This window comes from Morone saxatilis, unplaced genomic scaffold, assembly GCF_004916995.1.
Source record: "Morone saxatilis isolate NCDOM2014 unplaced genomic scaffold, NCSU_SB_2.0 Contig5, whole genome shotgun sequence".
Classification (NCBI taxonomy): Eukaryota; Metazoa; Chordata; class Actinopteri; family Moronidae; genus Morone; species Morone saxatilis.
In genome coordinates, this window is record NW_023340095.1 from 19,918,660 (window position 1) to 19,935,464 (window position 16,805).

General features: G+C 40.7%; 2 protein-coding genes across 2 annotated transcripts in view; one reads left to right on the plus strand and one right to left on the minus strand.

The window, feature by feature from the left end:
* sestd1 (SEC14 and spectrin domains 1) overlaps window positions 1-14,062 on the plus strand; it is a 34,970-nt gene extending 20,908 nt beyond the window's left edge. Inside the window, exons 6-19 of the mRNA XM_035676749.1 lie at window positions 2,770-2,883; window positions 2,986-3,080; window positions 3,175-3,230; window positions 4,220-4,291; window positions 5,560-5,717; window positions 7,817-7,939; window positions 8,718-8,912; window positions 9,049-9,163; window positions 9,323-9,488; window positions 9,757-9,838; window positions 9,940-10,062; window positions 10,636-10,827; window positions 10,986-11,089; window positions 12,035-14,062. Coding sequence (XP_035532642.1) covers window positions 2,770-2,883; window positions 2,986-3,080; window positions 3,175-3,230; window positions 4,220-4,291; window positions 5,560-5,717; window positions 7,817-7,939; window positions 8,718-8,912; window positions 9,049-9,163; window positions 9,323-9,488; window positions 9,757-9,838; window positions 9,940-10,062; window positions 10,636-10,827; window positions 10,986-11,089; window positions 12,035-12,305 — 1,866 coding nt within the window. The 3' untranslated portion in view covers window positions 12,306-14,062. The remainder of the gene's footprint in view (window positions 1-2,769; window positions 2,884-2,985; window positions 3,081-3,174; window positions 3,231-4,219; window positions 4,292-5,559; window positions 5,718-7,816; window positions 7,940-8,717; window positions 8,913-9,048; window positions 9,164-9,322; window positions 9,489-9,756; window positions 9,839-9,939; window positions 10,063-10,635; window positions 10,828-10,985; window positions 11,090-12,034) is intronic.
* Window positions 14,063-14,550: 488 nt separating this feature from the next.
* Window positions 14,551-16,805, minus strand: part of dnajc15 (DnaJ (Hsp40) homolog, subfamily C, member 15) — a 2,965-nt gene continuing 710 nt past the window's right edge. The window contains exons 2-6 of the mRNA XM_035676521.1: window positions 16,390-16,441; window positions 16,127-16,200; window positions 15,777-15,853; window positions 15,579-15,649; window positions 14,551-15,026 (exon numbers count right to left, since the gene is read on the minus strand). Coding sequence (XP_035532414.1) covers window positions 14,956-15,026; window positions 15,579-15,649; window positions 15,777-15,853; window positions 16,127-16,200; window positions 16,390-16,441 — 345 coding nt within the window. The 3' untranslated portion in view covers window positions 14,551-14,955. The remainder of the gene's footprint in view (window positions 15,027-15,578; window positions 15,650-15,776; window positions 15,854-16,126; window positions 16,201-16,389; window positions 16,442-16,805) is intronic.

Below are 16,805 nucleotides of genomic sequence, written 5' to 3' on the forward strand. Positions count from 1 at the left end.
ACACACACAAACACACACACTGAATTGTGTTGTTATCTGATATCAAACCAAGAGAAACTGAGCCACTTTTGATAACCTTGAGCATCATTAACTGTCCTGTAGAAATCCGAGCCAGGACTGATGGAGTGTGTGCGTGTGTGTGTGTATGAGAGAGAGAGATTTTTCGGCCTCCTCTATTACAACAGATGGTTTTACCGACAGAGATCAGTAGTCACGGTGACCCAGATTTCTGCAGCCATGTTGGCACAGTTGTTGCCACGGTAACCGGAGCAAGTTGGTGGGCCTGTAGCAACCTGAAAGTTGCTGCAGATAGATAATCCAGTCAGCGTTTAGATGACTATTTAATTTTTAGTCGAAGTGGAGTTAATCATTGTGTGCTGAGAGGCTGAGGCTGTCCCTGCTGGTGCGTTCAAGGACACCCCGACCGTCGGCTGAGGAACAGCACAGTTTTAATGCAAGGAATGACTCCTCTTCACTTTATTCTACTCATAACGTCCATGTTTGCTCATGTTTAAGTTGTGAGTTACTAATTGTTTAAATATTTAATATATTTTGAAAGGAAAAATCTTTGGTGCTTTGATAAGTAATGACTGTATGACAGTGACAATAATGTGACTGTGTTGTTTGAATCAGCGCTCATCTTCTTCACTTTATTTTAGTAGTTACTCACTCCGAACACACACACACACACACACACAACAAGTGACGCGCGACTCTGTGAGTGCTCTGTCGCTCCGTTCTTCCGGATGTGTGTGCACGCGCGGTCGGGGACGTGAGAGGCGCTACTCGATTTGCTATGAAGATTGTGTGTGGATGTCACAGTGGGGTGTGCGTTGTACAGCTGCTCTAAAGTCTGACCTAACATTTAAATAAACACACACACACTGAGTTAAGTCCAATTTCTCTGACAGCATCTGCTGCAGTGACAACTGGAGGGCATACTCACTACCAGCTGTCTGTCTGACTGTCCAGGTTTATTTGGAACGACACCTTTCATACAAATGCAGCTCAATGTGTGAGAGATAGAAGGATGAAAAACAGAATTTACAGACAGACACAAAAATTGATTGGTAAATGTGTGTGTTTTGACGTGAATGCTGAACTTTGTTTTTCTTCATAGAAGAAGTTCTTTTGCAAAACCTCATATCAGCTTGCAGGCTCTCTGTGAACACGCTCTATCTCCAGATTTAGAAAACACTCTGGGAAGCCGAAGGAGAAACTTGTCTTGTGATCCAAGACCTCTTGGGTCAATAGACTAAAGCAAATGCTAGATATACAATCTGTGATCTGCCCTGGTATATAGAAAACATCTAAGAAATGGGCCTAATCTTTGACCTTTAAGTCAGAAAGTTACTGGTAGGAAGTATGAGAAACTTGGTTTAAAGAAGCTAAAAAGTACCTTGAAGAAGAATCTCTGCTGACTACAGTAAGTAAGTAGGAAAACAAGGACTATAATTATGTCAATTATGCCAGAATGCTCTCCCTCAAATACTGACTCAGATCATTTCCCTAACGTGGCTCCTCACTCATGTGTTCCTCACGTCTTGGGTCCTCCCAGCAGGGATGCAAGAGAGAGGTGCAAGGATGAAGGAAGTGTTAACAGACGGGACATCATCAATCACTACTAGAGTCATTTTGAGGAGACAAAACCTGGCGGCCATATTACTGCTCCTCAAATTAGACCAATTCTAGATCTTTTGTGCTGAAAGACACACATGCCTCTACAATTAATTATTATTTTCCCATTTAGATTTTTATTACAGATTTACCAGATGGAAAAACAACGTGACAATACAAAAACATGACAATTGCACAGAGGATGATGCAGCTTCCTTACATGTTTATAAGGTTAACGGAGTCCCCCAACAATTTATCTAAGTTAAAAGATTTGTTTTTCTAACTTTCCAAATCATAAGAATGGAGTGTTTTGTCACAATTCTCTGACAATTCTCTGTGCTGATGTACAATGAATGCCAGTGGGCTGGTTGCCTGGCAAAAATATATAAATAATATTTATTTTTCATTGGTGCTGATAATTTCCTTGAGGTTGCCAATAATATTAATATTACAATTTCCACAGCAACTGGATGTTCATTCTGTACCCCTATCAACTCAACTCAACTGACCTAATAATAAACAGTCTGCCCTGAAGGGGTGTTGGCGTCCAGTAAAAAAACCTCAGAAGAGGATACACCCATTGTCCTCTCTCCTCACTCCTCGTCTCCTCTAAGACACATTGGAGGTTTTGGTTTCTTCTCTAATGGCAAACCTCGCTCAGTTTTTGGGTCACTGGCTGGAGGACAGAGAAGCGAGGGAAGTAGGAGCCCTAATTAGCAGTATGAAAAGCAACCATTGTCATGATTATTACTACCCCTCATGCATTGTGTCCAACATTATATATGCTTCAGTGTACTGAAACATGCAAGAGGAAAGCTTATACAAGATATTTCCCCACAAACAAAATCAATGCAAGCTTTTTGGGGATATGTGAATTGTTCAAAGTGAGAATCATGTATGGAGGTCCCATTCAGTGTTTGTATGTGATGCAATTAGTTTAATGTTATAATATACGTTAATAGATTTACACAGGGATCGACCTAAAAGTAATAAAAAGGTTAGATAATTAAAAGTCAGATTCATTTAACATGTCAGTGTTTTGTTCCTCAATTTCTTGTATTTCAGAGCTAATATGATGCACATGGCACAGTTTCTAAATTGCATAAATTAAATTAAGCTTTTTTTCATGGTGGTCTCTTTCCTTCCTGTCAGGTGATCCTGGTTTCGGCCAATAAGCAGACTCGTAACATCGAACCCTGTCAGCTGACCGACGATTTTGGGGGAAGTCTGGACTATGACCACAGCGACTGGCTCAACAAAAGACTGGTCACTAAATTCATCTATTTCCTACTTTATAAAAATGCCCGCTGCCATGGTAACCTGGGCCCAGGTCTGAGTGTGTTTGTTTTGATTTGTCATTTGTTGCAGGTTTTTGAGAAGTTCACCAAAGAGTCGACGTCGCTGCTGGACGAGCTGTCGATTATCAATGAAAGCGACAAGAGCAGCACGGTGGACAAGGACAAGTACGCATGTGCACGTACACACACACACACACACAGTACTATAAAAAAGTAAACGGATGTAATCCAGAGCTGTGTGTTTGTCTGTCTTCTGCAGATCAGCTGACTGCGCCCTTTTGCCGTCTTTCGACCCTGAGACTGTCCTTCAGACCGGTAAATATTATGTTCTCTCTTTTAAGCCTCTTTTAGACTTAGACTGGCATTTACATGTTGGTCTTATGTCTGACATTGATTAAGATACTGTCCCCACAAGGAAGCACAAAGATTTTATCCTGAAAAGGTTCTTACTTTGAAATGTATCTACTTGATTTTGACTTGAAAAAGTTTGTCCCACATTAGCTTCAGATAAACCTTTTGATACATTTTTGCACAAAACAAGGACAAAACATCACTTACATTCTAATCGCATTAGGGAGGTATCTTTTAATGGCCAGTAAGAACAGGAGGAATAATTACAACAAGCAATTCCTCTTTTAATGTTCAAATGGGCACCTGACTGTTGTTTTAAGACACACTTGAAAAATTGTGAACCTATCCTTTAATATCTCTGCGAATGAGCTGATTTTATGTTATTAAGAAGGATTTCCAACCTCGCAGTGCAAAAGAGGTAAAAAAAATAAATCAAAAACAGCTCATACAGTCAACATAACTCAACCAGCACCCTATTTTCAACTTTCTTATTGCTTACTTACTGTGTACACAACCACTGAGCTGTGTTTCATCTCTCACTTGTGGTAGCGAGCTGTGAGTAGTGACTGAAAGAATGTAATCGTGGATCCAAGCAGCCAAACTAAGTTTCTTTGGCAGGGTGTCTGAGCTCCCCCTGACCTGGATGATGTGGTTGGAGAGAAGGAGGTCTCAGATACTTAGTGTGCTGCTACCAAGACCTGGATTAAATAGACATTGAGGATGGGTGGATAGATGGCTGTGTTCACTGTACTGAGCAGCCTGTGTCTGTGTGTTGGGCAGAGGTGAAAGGAGTCTTTGTTTGTGGTACCACCCTCCTCTCTCTGCCAGCTCCTTTCATAATGTAACAGCATGTACACAAACACTGATGCTTTATTGTTTCAAATGCTTTTATAACAGGCTTTTAAATCTCAAACCAACCCCCTCTCCCTCTCTCCCTCTGTCTGTGTCTGCAGGTCATGAGCTGCTGTCGGAGCTGCAGCAGCGTCGTTTTAACGGCTCAGAGGGAGGAGGAGGAGGACAGGGAGGTGAGGAAGCAGCTGTCAGTAATCCAGGTGTCACTGTGCTGGTCCAGCTCACACTAATGAGTGGATAAATGGATGAATGAAGGGATGACACATGCATTGTTTTGTGCAGTTATTTTCTGAACTCAGTAGTTCCAGATATCTATGTAGGATAGCACAGTATGACTCAGTGTATGAGGGTACTGCTAGAGGTCTAGGTACTGTATAAGGATACCGGTAAGCATGACTATTAATGTAATTCACAGTGTTCTCTAAGGCATCTCAACAGCCAGGTTCAAAACCTGGTGGAAAGCCTGAAACCACAAGAGTGGAGGCTGTCATAGCAGCAGATTAAAGCTCATGGTTTTAAGTAGGGCTGTGTATTGGCAAGAGTCTGGTGATACGATATGTATCACAATACAGTATATTGCAATATATTGCAATATTGTAAGCAAGGCGATATATTGGGATTTATTTTAATCTAATTTTAGCAAAACTGTCCACAATATGCATAAAATCTGAGCTAGGCACAGAATGATGTCAACATTTCATGTCATGATTATCTTGGCCAAAATAATTGCAATACACAATATTATCACCAATCATGAAAATATACCTTATACTTTTAAAATGGCACTAAAACATACTTGAACACATATATTTATTTACTGCATCACAAATAGTAACCTCATCTCCATGTTCTTTATTTTGAAATCTGTACTATTCCCACACAACTCAAACAGGAAATCAATATAGGACTAATATAATATATATCATATATTATCATATAATATCATATATTGTTCCATCCCATGTTTGAGAAAAAATCCCTGTAACATCCAGCGTCATACCTCTTAGTTCACATTTACAACACTACTATCTAGCGGTTAGGTGTTCAATCACAGAAATCAATACAATGTTTTTAAGAATAATACAATGTCACAAAAACAAATATTGCAATACAATATTACACCTAGTTTTGAGATGACAAGTTCACATCACATATGGCTGCAATGCTTAAGTGTCCACATACATCTGGACATGTATGAGTTACACTCAAATTATGATGTTGACTGTTTTTAAGTACTCATTATGAATGAGTGTACCTCCATGATGCCAGTGTATTACACAGACTCCCAGAGTGCTGAATAGTGTAGGACTTAAACGCCCACCGTAGAGGTACCTCACCAGCAACCACCATTGCAGGCACCTTTTGTAATATTAGATCAGAGATGAAGAGATGTCCTGGACTGTATCCTCTGCTTGACTACTCTCTGACCTCTGACCTTTAGGTCCGGCCTGGTGTCCCATGGAGGAAGAGCTGCTTGCTCAGCCTCAGGTGATGAAGCTGCTGGACTCTCTCAGGGAGCAGTACACCAGATACCAGGAGCTCTGCAGGCAGCGAAATAAACGCACCCAGCTAGACGAGATCCATGCCAAGGTTATGCAGGTAACACACACACCGTCTGTAAATGTGCAGTTTGTAAACTCTATTTGGCTTTTTAAACTGCAGTTGTGCAGTTCCCCAACAGAGTACAAATGTGTAAATATGTCCTCCTCTGTCCTGCTACATTACTGTCTTCACGGTCTTTAAAGGGGTCTTTTACCCTGATTCTTTTATCATCAAATCTTTGACCTTTGACCCTCAGAAACAGTGTCAGTGAGCAGCTGCTCTGCTCCACAGCACTTCGGCAAAAGTACACTCTACTGTGGTTACTGGGGTTTCTGTAGCCACGGGGGCTGATGGGTAAACACATCTTGGAGATGAGCCTGGCGTTGCCATGGATACCGTAACATGTCGGTCACTAGCCTGGAGGATTTGAGGTGGGGGGTTGGCCTAGTTGTGGATCGAATTCTGTGTGTTAGCTCTTTAAGGCATCACTGACCTGATACATACAATTAAATTATGGCACTGACACAGACACATCTGGACAGACAGTTCCAAGTGTTACTGTACTCTTACTCTACTGTACTGTGTAGTGCTATAGTGAACATTTCAACTTTAATCATCAACATGTATCATATATATGATGATTTTATTTTTTTAAACCACAAACACTGGCAGCATGCATGCATATATAGTATAAAAATAAAAAATATATATACAGGTAGATAGAGCCACAAACACTCAGTGTTTCCACAAATCAATTTAGTTTACATTGTAAATATTGTGGTTAGTTAGATATTAAAATAAAAATTAGTAATGATAAAAAAAAGTATATAAAAAAGACTTGCAGTGCGTTTTACCTCTTACACACATTTCTGACTTTATTAGTGAAACATTAAGTTTAAAGGTACAGTCCACTGATTGTACATAAAGCGTGAAGCTTGGTTTATGTCATCAGGGTTATCTCAGATTGTACTTGGAACAGGCAGCTGTTGTTACAAACTTGGGATGTGGAGTTGGACAGAGGGGATTTATAAGACACATTGAGTTGCATTGTGGGAAATGTAGGATCCAGAGCTTGGCTCATAGTGGGGACTAAAGGTCAGGATAGCTCCGCCTCTGGTGCTTCGATTTTGATCCTTATATTTAAAATAAGTTTTTTTTGTCTCCAACAGCTTAATGAAAGAACAATGATAAATCACTGGAATGCCCCTTTAACAGCCAGCTCCTACATTCAGTTAAACTTTAATTAGGTCTGTATGATGTGATTTAATTCCCACCATTGATATGCTTCATCTGTTTCTGTCACTTTTTGTATTTTAAAGCTGCAGTTGTTAACTTTCACAAAAATAACTAATACATTTGCTTTCACTATATCCTGACAGTAGTACATGAGACAGATAATGTGTGAAAAAATCAATGAGGTTAATCTGGCTTGTTGTAGTGCTTCTAATGATATTTGCAAGAATCCACCAGGCCTGATCGAAAACAACCAATCAGAGCCAAGAAAGATATTTTATAGCTGAGTCTCATTCTCAGGTTGGAAGTGGAAAGTCCAGCAACTATCTTTAAGCCACCAACACCTTTCTATCTTTCTCAGCTCTGATTGGTTGTTTTCATTCAGGCCTAGTGGATTCTTAAATATGCCATTAGGAGCACTAGGAGGAGCCTTTTTTCAGAGATTATCTGTCTCATGTACTAATGTCCGGATATAGTGTAAATATGAGATTTTTATTTAAGTATATATAAATGACCTACTGCAACTTAAATTACCATTACTGTGACATATAAATATATTTCTGTTCCACAATGATTTCAAGGAAAATATGGATAAAAAAAGGAAACTACAAACTATATAAGATAAGTTTTGTGGACAGTGACCATCAAAGAAAATCTATCTTATCATGTTAGATGTGAATGCCATCAGAGCGTAGAGCCTGAGAGCCCCTTGCTGGTCGCTGTGCTGCACTGCACATTTGCACAGCAGACCTCTTTCGTACTGATGGTTCAACTGAAGAGTTTCATGTCCATCCACATCAGCTAACACCAACTATGGACAGCACCTCCCTCTTCCTTCCACTCCTCCCTCTACAGGAGACATCTAAGTCTGTATTCTTTTTGTCTTTTTGTCTTTTTCTCTTTTCTCTTTCTCTTTAACTCAGGTGGTCACCTGGCTGCAGGGTCCAGGCTCGGAGCTGTTGAAGACCCAGCAGGAGATCGGAGACTCGATGCGAGCAGCTCAGGCCCTGCAGCAGAAACACGAGGAGATCGAGAGCCAGCACAGTGTAATGCAACACGCTAAACACACAAAAAGACACACACGTGATCATGTGATGAGGACAAACTGAATAAATCAGATTTGGGGTTAAATATAAATCTCAGTGGAGTTTGTCCTTTGATGCTTCCACTCTGCTGTCTGTAGTCTGTAGTTTGATTGCAGAGACAAATTCACTGTTTAGTACGTTTCACATGACATTGATTATGACCATTACACACCCAGGAGTCAAGACTCGGATTAAACAAGTGAGTCTCTGTCTCCCTGTTTCCAGTCTTTTTGCTAAGCTAAGCTGTTTCCTGAATCCAGCTTCATATTCAACGAGCAGATATGAGAGTGACATTAATCTTCTCATTTAACTCTAGGCAAGAAAGCCACTAAGCATATTTTCCAACATGTCAAACTTTTCTCCTCAAATAACTGCTTCTAGCAACCTCTACCTCAGCTTCTGTGCCGACTGAAAATGACTATTCATGGTATCGTTTATATATTTTTTTACACACCATTTATATCAGAGTACACTAAATGTTAGAAACTTCTGTCAGTTTATTGCAATACAATTTTCTGGCAATGTTCAAAAAGTTGAACCAAGGCCTGTTCAACACTGTTTTAACAAAAAGTGAACATAATAACCATCTTTATGGCAGCATTTATTACACGGGTTTAGTTTTAGCTTGTTTTATCAGAAAGAGTTTTTGTTAGTTCTGTTGGACAACAAATCCATTTCAGTTACACTGGTGGTAAATGTGAGCATTGGGCTGATTCTGTGTGTGTGTGTGTGTGTTCAGGAGTGGTTTGCGGTGTATGTGGAATTGAACCAGCAGATCGCCGTCTTGCTCAGTGCCGGGGAGGAGGAGGAAGTGGTGGAGCTGAAGGCGCTGCAGCAGCAACTGAGCGACGTGTGCTACAGACAGGCCGCTCAGCTGGAGGGCCGACAGAACGTCCTGCAGGCAGCGCAGGGCTTCCACAGCACCACACAGGAGGTAACACACACACACACACACACATTTTCAGGAGGTAAACTAATGGATCAACTGTTGGATGAAGCCAAATGTGGGCAAGGGGCAAGACAATTTAACTTAAGTCCGAGCAATTAAAGTTCTGTCCCTGTTTCTGCAGTTGTCCCAGCAGTTGGACGGTCTACTGGGCATGCTCTGTGCTGACGTGGCTCCAGCCGACGGAGCTTCAATTCAACAAAACCTCAAACTGTTGGAGGAGAAGCTGCAGACTGTCGGTTTGTGCTCTGAATGATAAATCTTGTTAATTTTCCTCTAAAATAATAATCCTTTTTTTTGGTGTAAAGTACGTACATGTACTTGTTTAAGACTCAAGCAGTGACACATTGTTAACTGATAGTTGTAGTAAAGTTTGTAACCGTCTCCCCTCCATGCAGAGGCAGGTCTTACTTCTCTGCGTCAGAAGGGAGCGCTGTTGATGGAGCAGATGTGCAGCCAACCGTCATGGTCGCTGGAGGAGACAGAGAGTCCAGCGGGAGAACAGCAGGACAACGTTCAGCACATCCAGGCTGTGATGGAGGAGATGCAGCTCCGCAAGCAGAGGTAACTTCTTCTTCTTTTTTTTACTGCAGAGTTCAGCAGCGAGCCATGTGGGGTTTATCTGTCTTTCTGGAAAAGTGAAACATAAAATGTGCATCTACTATCTGATGATCACATTTTAGCACCTGGAGACTCCCACTGTCAGCATTTAACAACTACAGTTCCCATGAGTCTTACTATTTTTACTGGGATCTTTATCAGTCAAACTTTATTGTGTAGTACCTTTCATACATACAAAGTAAAGTGTGTGTTCTGTGTGTGTGTGTTGAAGGTGTGAGGACATGGTGGACGTGAGGAGGCTGAAGATGCTACAGATGGTCCAACTGTTCAAATGTGAAGAAGATGCTTTACAGGTAGGACACACACACAACAACAACAACAGCACACACAAACCTAAGTACCATCTATATTGATGAGATAATGCGTGTGTGTGTGTGTGTGTGTGTGTGTTCAGGCAGTAGAGTGGCTTGGCGAGCTGTTGGACGCCCTGTTGAAGACTCACGTCAGACTGGGTGAAGACACTCAAGAGACCAGGATCATGCTGGACAAACATAGGAAGTTTGTGGACGTTGCTCAGGTGAGACACTTCCAGACTACTCATAGTCACTTAATCTATTGTTAATGTTAAGATATTGATGAGAGCAGCAATTTTATTTTAGACCTTGCCTGAATAAAGAGCGTCCCCAGAAGATGTATGAAAATTAACCTTTTGCGAGATATCACACAGCAAAGGCTCATCAGGATCTGTCTCCTTCAGCTCAGCCAGCGACAATAACTTGGTACTAAAGCTTGTATTGAGCCCCGACACACTGACTGTAATCAAAACTGCAAAATTACAATATTGAATTATCCACAGCGATGGTAGTGGCTTTGAGCTAAATCATTTTGCAGTTATTTATCAAAGTGCTAGTAATTCAGTAAAGTAATTCAGGCTGTAGCAGATATCAATGTCTGAATCAAGTTTCATGGTAATCCATCCCATAGGTGTTAAGACATTTAAGTATGTACTGAAGTGGTGGAGAACTGTGCTGTTAGTATGGCTAAAAAATTAAAACTAGGATGAAATCATTCTGAAAACAAAAGACAGACATACTGACAATAACTCCGTCTCTCTGTTTGTCTCTGTGTTCCGTGCTGTCTTTTCCTTCAGAGCACCTATGATTATGGCCGTCAGCTGCTGCAGGCGACCGTCGTCCTCTGTCAGTCTCTGCGCTGTACGACGCGCTCGTCTGGAGACACTCTGCCGAGACTCAACCGAGTCTGGAAACAGTTTACCGTCAGCACTGAGGAGAGACAACAGAGACTAGAGCTGGCTCTGACCTTCCACACTGCCGCTGAAAAGGTGAGCCAGGCTGAGAGAGAGACCTCACTGTATTATTATTATTATGTGTTATATAGTATAAGCTGATACTGGGTAGAAATTAAAATGTGTAGTGGACACACACTCCTTATACTTGTAGTATAAATTTGGCTTCAGTACGTGTGTTTACTGTGTTTCAGGTGTTACAGCTGGAGTGTGTGGATGCGGAATCTCTGGATGAAGTCGACTCTTCAGGGAAAACTCTGCTGGACAAACTGACCATGCCTGTTATTTTCCCTGATGGGTACTTATACACACATGCACACACCAATCAGTTTTTGTCACTTGCACCGGAGACCCTCACCTCAGCCATAACCGCTACATGTCTAACCCCAGTCCAATTCTTTAACCTGCGGAAACTGATTTCTTTTGGCCTCTTGAGGTCAGCAGAAACAAACTACGAACACAAGACCTGCATTTGCATATCACCTTTTAAGTTGGTATGGCAAACTAGCAGTTGCATCACAGTTACACATTTAGCAGATATACGGGGAAACATTAGCATTTATTTGGGGTTAGTGTGTCTGGCTGCCTGGCAAATGTAAAGCCTGATTTACACTCCTGCATCAAATTTACAGTGATTTTGGTGATGTTATTGGCAGAGCAACGCAGACATATCAGCACACAGGTATAAACATACACAGCAGCGTAGGTCACTGCCATAGGCTCAATGTAAAGCCTGTGTACAACCACTTTTGGCTCTTTAACTGCTAAATGCTCTACTATGTTTACCAGCTAGTCGCTAACTGTGTCTGCATGCTGTTCTGAGCACGTAGTGGGTTTTAAGACTTTATAATTTAGAACAGCCACTTGCTGCATCCAAAAGCGACACTATGAGAGTGGTGAAAGTTAACCAAAACAGTAAAATTGTGAGCCAGAAAACAAAAACAATGATTTAAGGAGAGCGTTGGTCCATGGTTTGAATCCAAATGAGGACCCTCACTGCATGTTTGGTGTTAATTGTCTTTTGTTACTACGAGTGACTCCTTCCACACACAAGTAGTCATGCATTGTTAATTTGAAAATATAGATTATATTAAACCTTAAGTTCAATGATCTTCCAGCTTTTTGTCCCCACATGGGAGGTTAGTCCCCATAGTGTGAGTGTGTTGACAGGTTTTTGTGATAAATAAAACAACCCACACACATTTCATATAATACAAACTCCTCACTCAAATTGGTGTTTCAGGAGCGAGCAATACTTTGGGAGTCCCAGCGAAACAGCAGCGGCAGCAGAGGGTGTCAGAGAGCGCCTCCTGCTGGTGGAGGAGCGACGGCTGCAGCTGCAGGAAGCGAGGCTTCATAATGACGAGGAGGAGGAGGAGGTGCTTAACGGGCAGGAGGCACGGCTAGATGTGATTGGAGAGGAACTGAGCGAGAAAGAGGAGCAAGATGAGGAGGACAAGGAGGAAGCGGGGCAACAGGATGAAGATTTAGAGAGGGCTACGCAGGACTGCTAATGGATCGCTGATGACGTTAAACCAAGCAGCCTTAATGAAGCTCGTTAATGAAGGGCTGCTTATTAATTTCCACCCAAAACCGCTGATTTGGTCTCTCCGAGCCAGAAAGCCATCGATTGGCTGCTTCTGTCTCCCTGCAGCAGTAGATTAACACTACATTTCCCATCAGCCTCGCTGCTTACCCTTCCTGAAAGAGCGTAAACATGTTGGATGTGGTTTCTCTGTTGTTCTTTCCCTCCCTTCAGCGGAAACTGTGACAACTTTACCACTGTTTGCCCTGCAAGAACAGCGCCCTCTAACTGTTTTTCTGCCAGTGAGCGATTCAGCAGATTTCCTTCTAAATGTGACCCAATGGATCACAAATGTAAAATACTGGAAATATTTACTGGAATTATTAATACTCATGTCTCGCGATTCCGATCAACTGTAAAATAACCAGTTTGGATAAGAATACTCCTAATGTACGTCTAACACCATCTCCTTCTTCCCAGCATGCTACTAGTTCACCTACGTGGATGGAGCTTCCATGGTGCTAACATGGTTACCAAGGTTTCTGTCTGTGCCTCTTCCAACTTCCCACTAGATGAGTTACAGTTGCTTTTCCTTCATTTCATTTCAATACCTGCTAAGTCATTGGGAGCTCTCACACACTGAGCTGTGTTTGTCCTGCTGTACACAAAGGGGGGAGTCTAATATGTTTTTAATGGGTCCAAATGTGCTAATGGCAAATGACCAGATAGATATATTATACTATTTCAGTGCCTGTCCACGCAGATATTGCACCAGTCAAACTACAGCATCACAGTTGGTACCAAAACTTCACGCCCACTGGAACATCAAAGATAGGGGGCACTAACTCAAAAGTTAATCAAATTTAAATTTCTTCTTTTTGGTACATTGCTCAGGAGGTGTCATGAAGTTTTGCACACGTTTTAATAATTCTTGCACTCAAATATCTGGGCTCATGATTTAGCTTAAATGTATTTTACAGGATTGTTTCAGTGTAGAAACTTTAATACTGCAGATGTCATCCAGTTCCATTAAAACCTTCAGTTCAGTGTTACGGAAGCGCTTCATAAATGTCTTTTTCACCTTTTTCAAACTTCCGGCTAACTAAATGCACAGCACCAAAGGCGTTGCCTTCTGCTGCTCTCTACAGGATGGGAGGTAGGAAGATATGTGATACTAATTTAGAGCACAGCTTAAATAACTTGAGAGCATGAATTATTACATTTTGTGTAATAATTACTTTTCTGACACTTCCCAGCCTCCATATTTTGACAATTGCAGATTTCACCGAATAAATACGCCAGTGGAAACACACACCAAGGAGATATATTGATTTGGTTGATTTAAAAGTCTGACATTAATGCAGCCATCTTCCAAGTACCCAGAGGCTCCGACATCTTTGCTGCTCTAAACAAACCCTCTGCCTTCATGATGGAAATCAAACCTGAGCTGCTTGCTCTGGTCCACACTGACCACAGGGACTGAGGTGACCTCCAATGGCGGTCCAGTGTGCAGACTGGGAGCGCTCAGACTGGTGGTCATTTGCTGATATAGTGACATCAGATCAGATTCCTTTTTCTATTTATTTGACGTTTTCCAAGCAAACGTTGATGTAACTGGTTGGTGTTTTTGACCAATAACTGCTGCTGTAAGTGTAACCGCTAAATACTGCGTCTTGCTTTGTCCTCTCCGTACAATGACATACAGTAGGACATCATTCTCTAAATAAAGAAGCATTTTGAAGTTGATGAGTCATTTTTTTTTTCTAGTTTTACACTTTTCAAATAATTGCTGAAAATTCTTACATTCAAAAAAATTAAACACAGAACAAAGAATAACCTACAGTTTACTCAGTGGATTAACATAGAATAAGTATTTTAGTCTGCTCTCTGCTGTAATCTGAGCTTTCAAATGTATGAGATACCTGGTTTACATAATAGAGATACATGGTGCTATATTCAAAAAACATCCTAAGGCTAAAAGTAGTTCGGGACTCGTCAGACTCAAACTTTAAGACTTGATGGCTTTAATGCTAAAAGTAAATTAAGAGGCATTGGATGCAGTCCAGAAAACTCCTGAATGGCTAAGACCTGCTCACTGTCTGTCAGCTGCAGCAGGTGATGGAGGATTCCTGAGAAACTCAGTAATAAAAAATACTTACTACTACTACTACTATTCAGTAAACCTGCCCACACAATCAGCCACAGTGACTCATTCGAATACCAACACACAACTATTGTAGTTTCCAAATGAAGTTTATTTAAAAAATGTTTTTAAACTACTTCCACACTAACTGTTTAAACATGGAAATATTTGAATTTATTATTCTATCTTTTCTTAAATTGACATTATTACATAATACCTTATATGCCGACATTTGTACACATAACATTTTATACACAGTAAATCATGAATTCTGTAGCAGTACTTTTTTTAAGCTATTTCTCATTGATGTAAAGAAGCTGCAATCTATTATAGCTATAAGTTAAGTAGCCTTGTAAACTGTCATGAAAGTTTGCCCCCGTTCCAGGAGCCTGAGTGGGTGCTTCAGGGTGGTGTTGATGTTGATGGAGCAGTACTGCAGAGCTGAGATCATGCACATGGTGGTGGAAGTCTTTAAAGTGTTAGTTCATGGTGAAGGTCATCTCCGACTCTCCTTGTCCAGAAGGTCTTTGGCCTCGTTGATCTTAGCAGCGAGAAACGGTGATCCACCTGCACACACACACACACACACACACAAGTTTTAGTCTAATGCTGAGTCTGAATGCCATGTATCTGACGCTCTACACACGAGGGCCACTGCTTCTCCCATTTGAAAATGTGAAAATGTCCTATATTATAATAACATCAGCACCACGCAGGCAGACTTCTTTAAGAAAGCCTGGCTAAAAACAAACGCTGTACAAATATTCTCTGTTCTAAGAATGGGATTCACAAACCGGTTCCAAAGTAAACGGCGGTTATACAGTGTCACATGCATTCCTTCTTACTAATGTTCAGACTCTAATAAAACACTTGGACGGTGAAAACTTGCACCTCCTTTTTTTCCACATAGAAAATGAATGAATGAATTAATCAATAATGGAATTGACCAATGAGCAGAATTGATAATGGCATCAGTATCAAAATCTTACCAATTCCCATCCCTAAATTTGAGCCAACGTTTGTCTCTTGTAATCATTTTCTGTGCTTTTGACATTTCACACATCATACAAAACCCAACTGCAGTCTTACAGATGGCTGACCTTTGTAGTTTAAGCTTACCTTTATCTGGATGGTTCAGGACCATGATCCTCCGATGGGCCTCACGTACCTTGGTCTTAGTGCTGGTTGGGCTGGATAATGAAATAAGTAATACATCTATGTGAGCAATAATTACTGAGAGACAGACACACACACTGACGTACTTATTAGTGTATTATATATATTATTATATATATTAACTAGAACACATTCTAGTACCTGATGCCAAGAATGAGGCTGGCCTCTCGTTTACACATCTTCTGATTAAAACCTCCTTTGTAATATGATGAGAAAGCCTGTGGTGACAGAAAAGGGTTAGAGCTTTGATTCTCAGTCTCAACCAAAACCTTAATTTTATTTATTCCATATTTTTCTCTCTCAAAATCAGAGAATATGAAACAATTCCAGGGCGTTCTCAGATTATCTTCCTGTGCATGGAAACTAGACATTTAAACATCACAGTGGTTCATGGTTGTGATTTCTAACACTTGTTTTTAAAGGCAGACTCTCTTAACATTGAGGGGCATTAATAATAAATAATACATATCACACATCAATAAATAACTCACTGAAGAGGGCATCTTCTTGACAGTTTCAGAGAAGACTTGTCCAAGAGGCTTCCACAGCTGGAATGCATAGCGGCCTGTGGATTAAACACATCCATGTAACCGTCTCAAACCAAACTCATTTCTAAATGCAAAGGGAGCAACACACAACAAAAGACAGAGTAAACATTCTAGTGAGTAAAAGTCAACAAAAAACTGAAAAGGAATACTGTACATACACATCCAGGTAATAGCATCTTAGCAAATTAAGGATGCATCAAACTTACCAGCAAAACCCGCAGCAGCCACACCAAGACCGACGGCGATCAGAGTGCCTCCCTGTCACCGAAACAACACATGCAGCCGTTACCACTCCTGATTGTGTCATTTTATTTATATTTATATATTATTATTATTATATATTTAAAATATGTCCTACATATGATTGTGTAGGCTAGTCTAACAAAACAAGGTGTTTCTATCCAAGTTAGCTCATCTTCATATGAAATGACTTGGTAATAAAACTAGGTCTGTCCACAAAGGTAGAACTGCAGAATGAGCATCTTGTGTGCAGCATCTTCTGATTTTGGCATCACAATATATAAAGTGCCATACATATATATATATATACATATACATATATATATATACATACACATATATATATATATACATACACATATACATATATATACATACACAT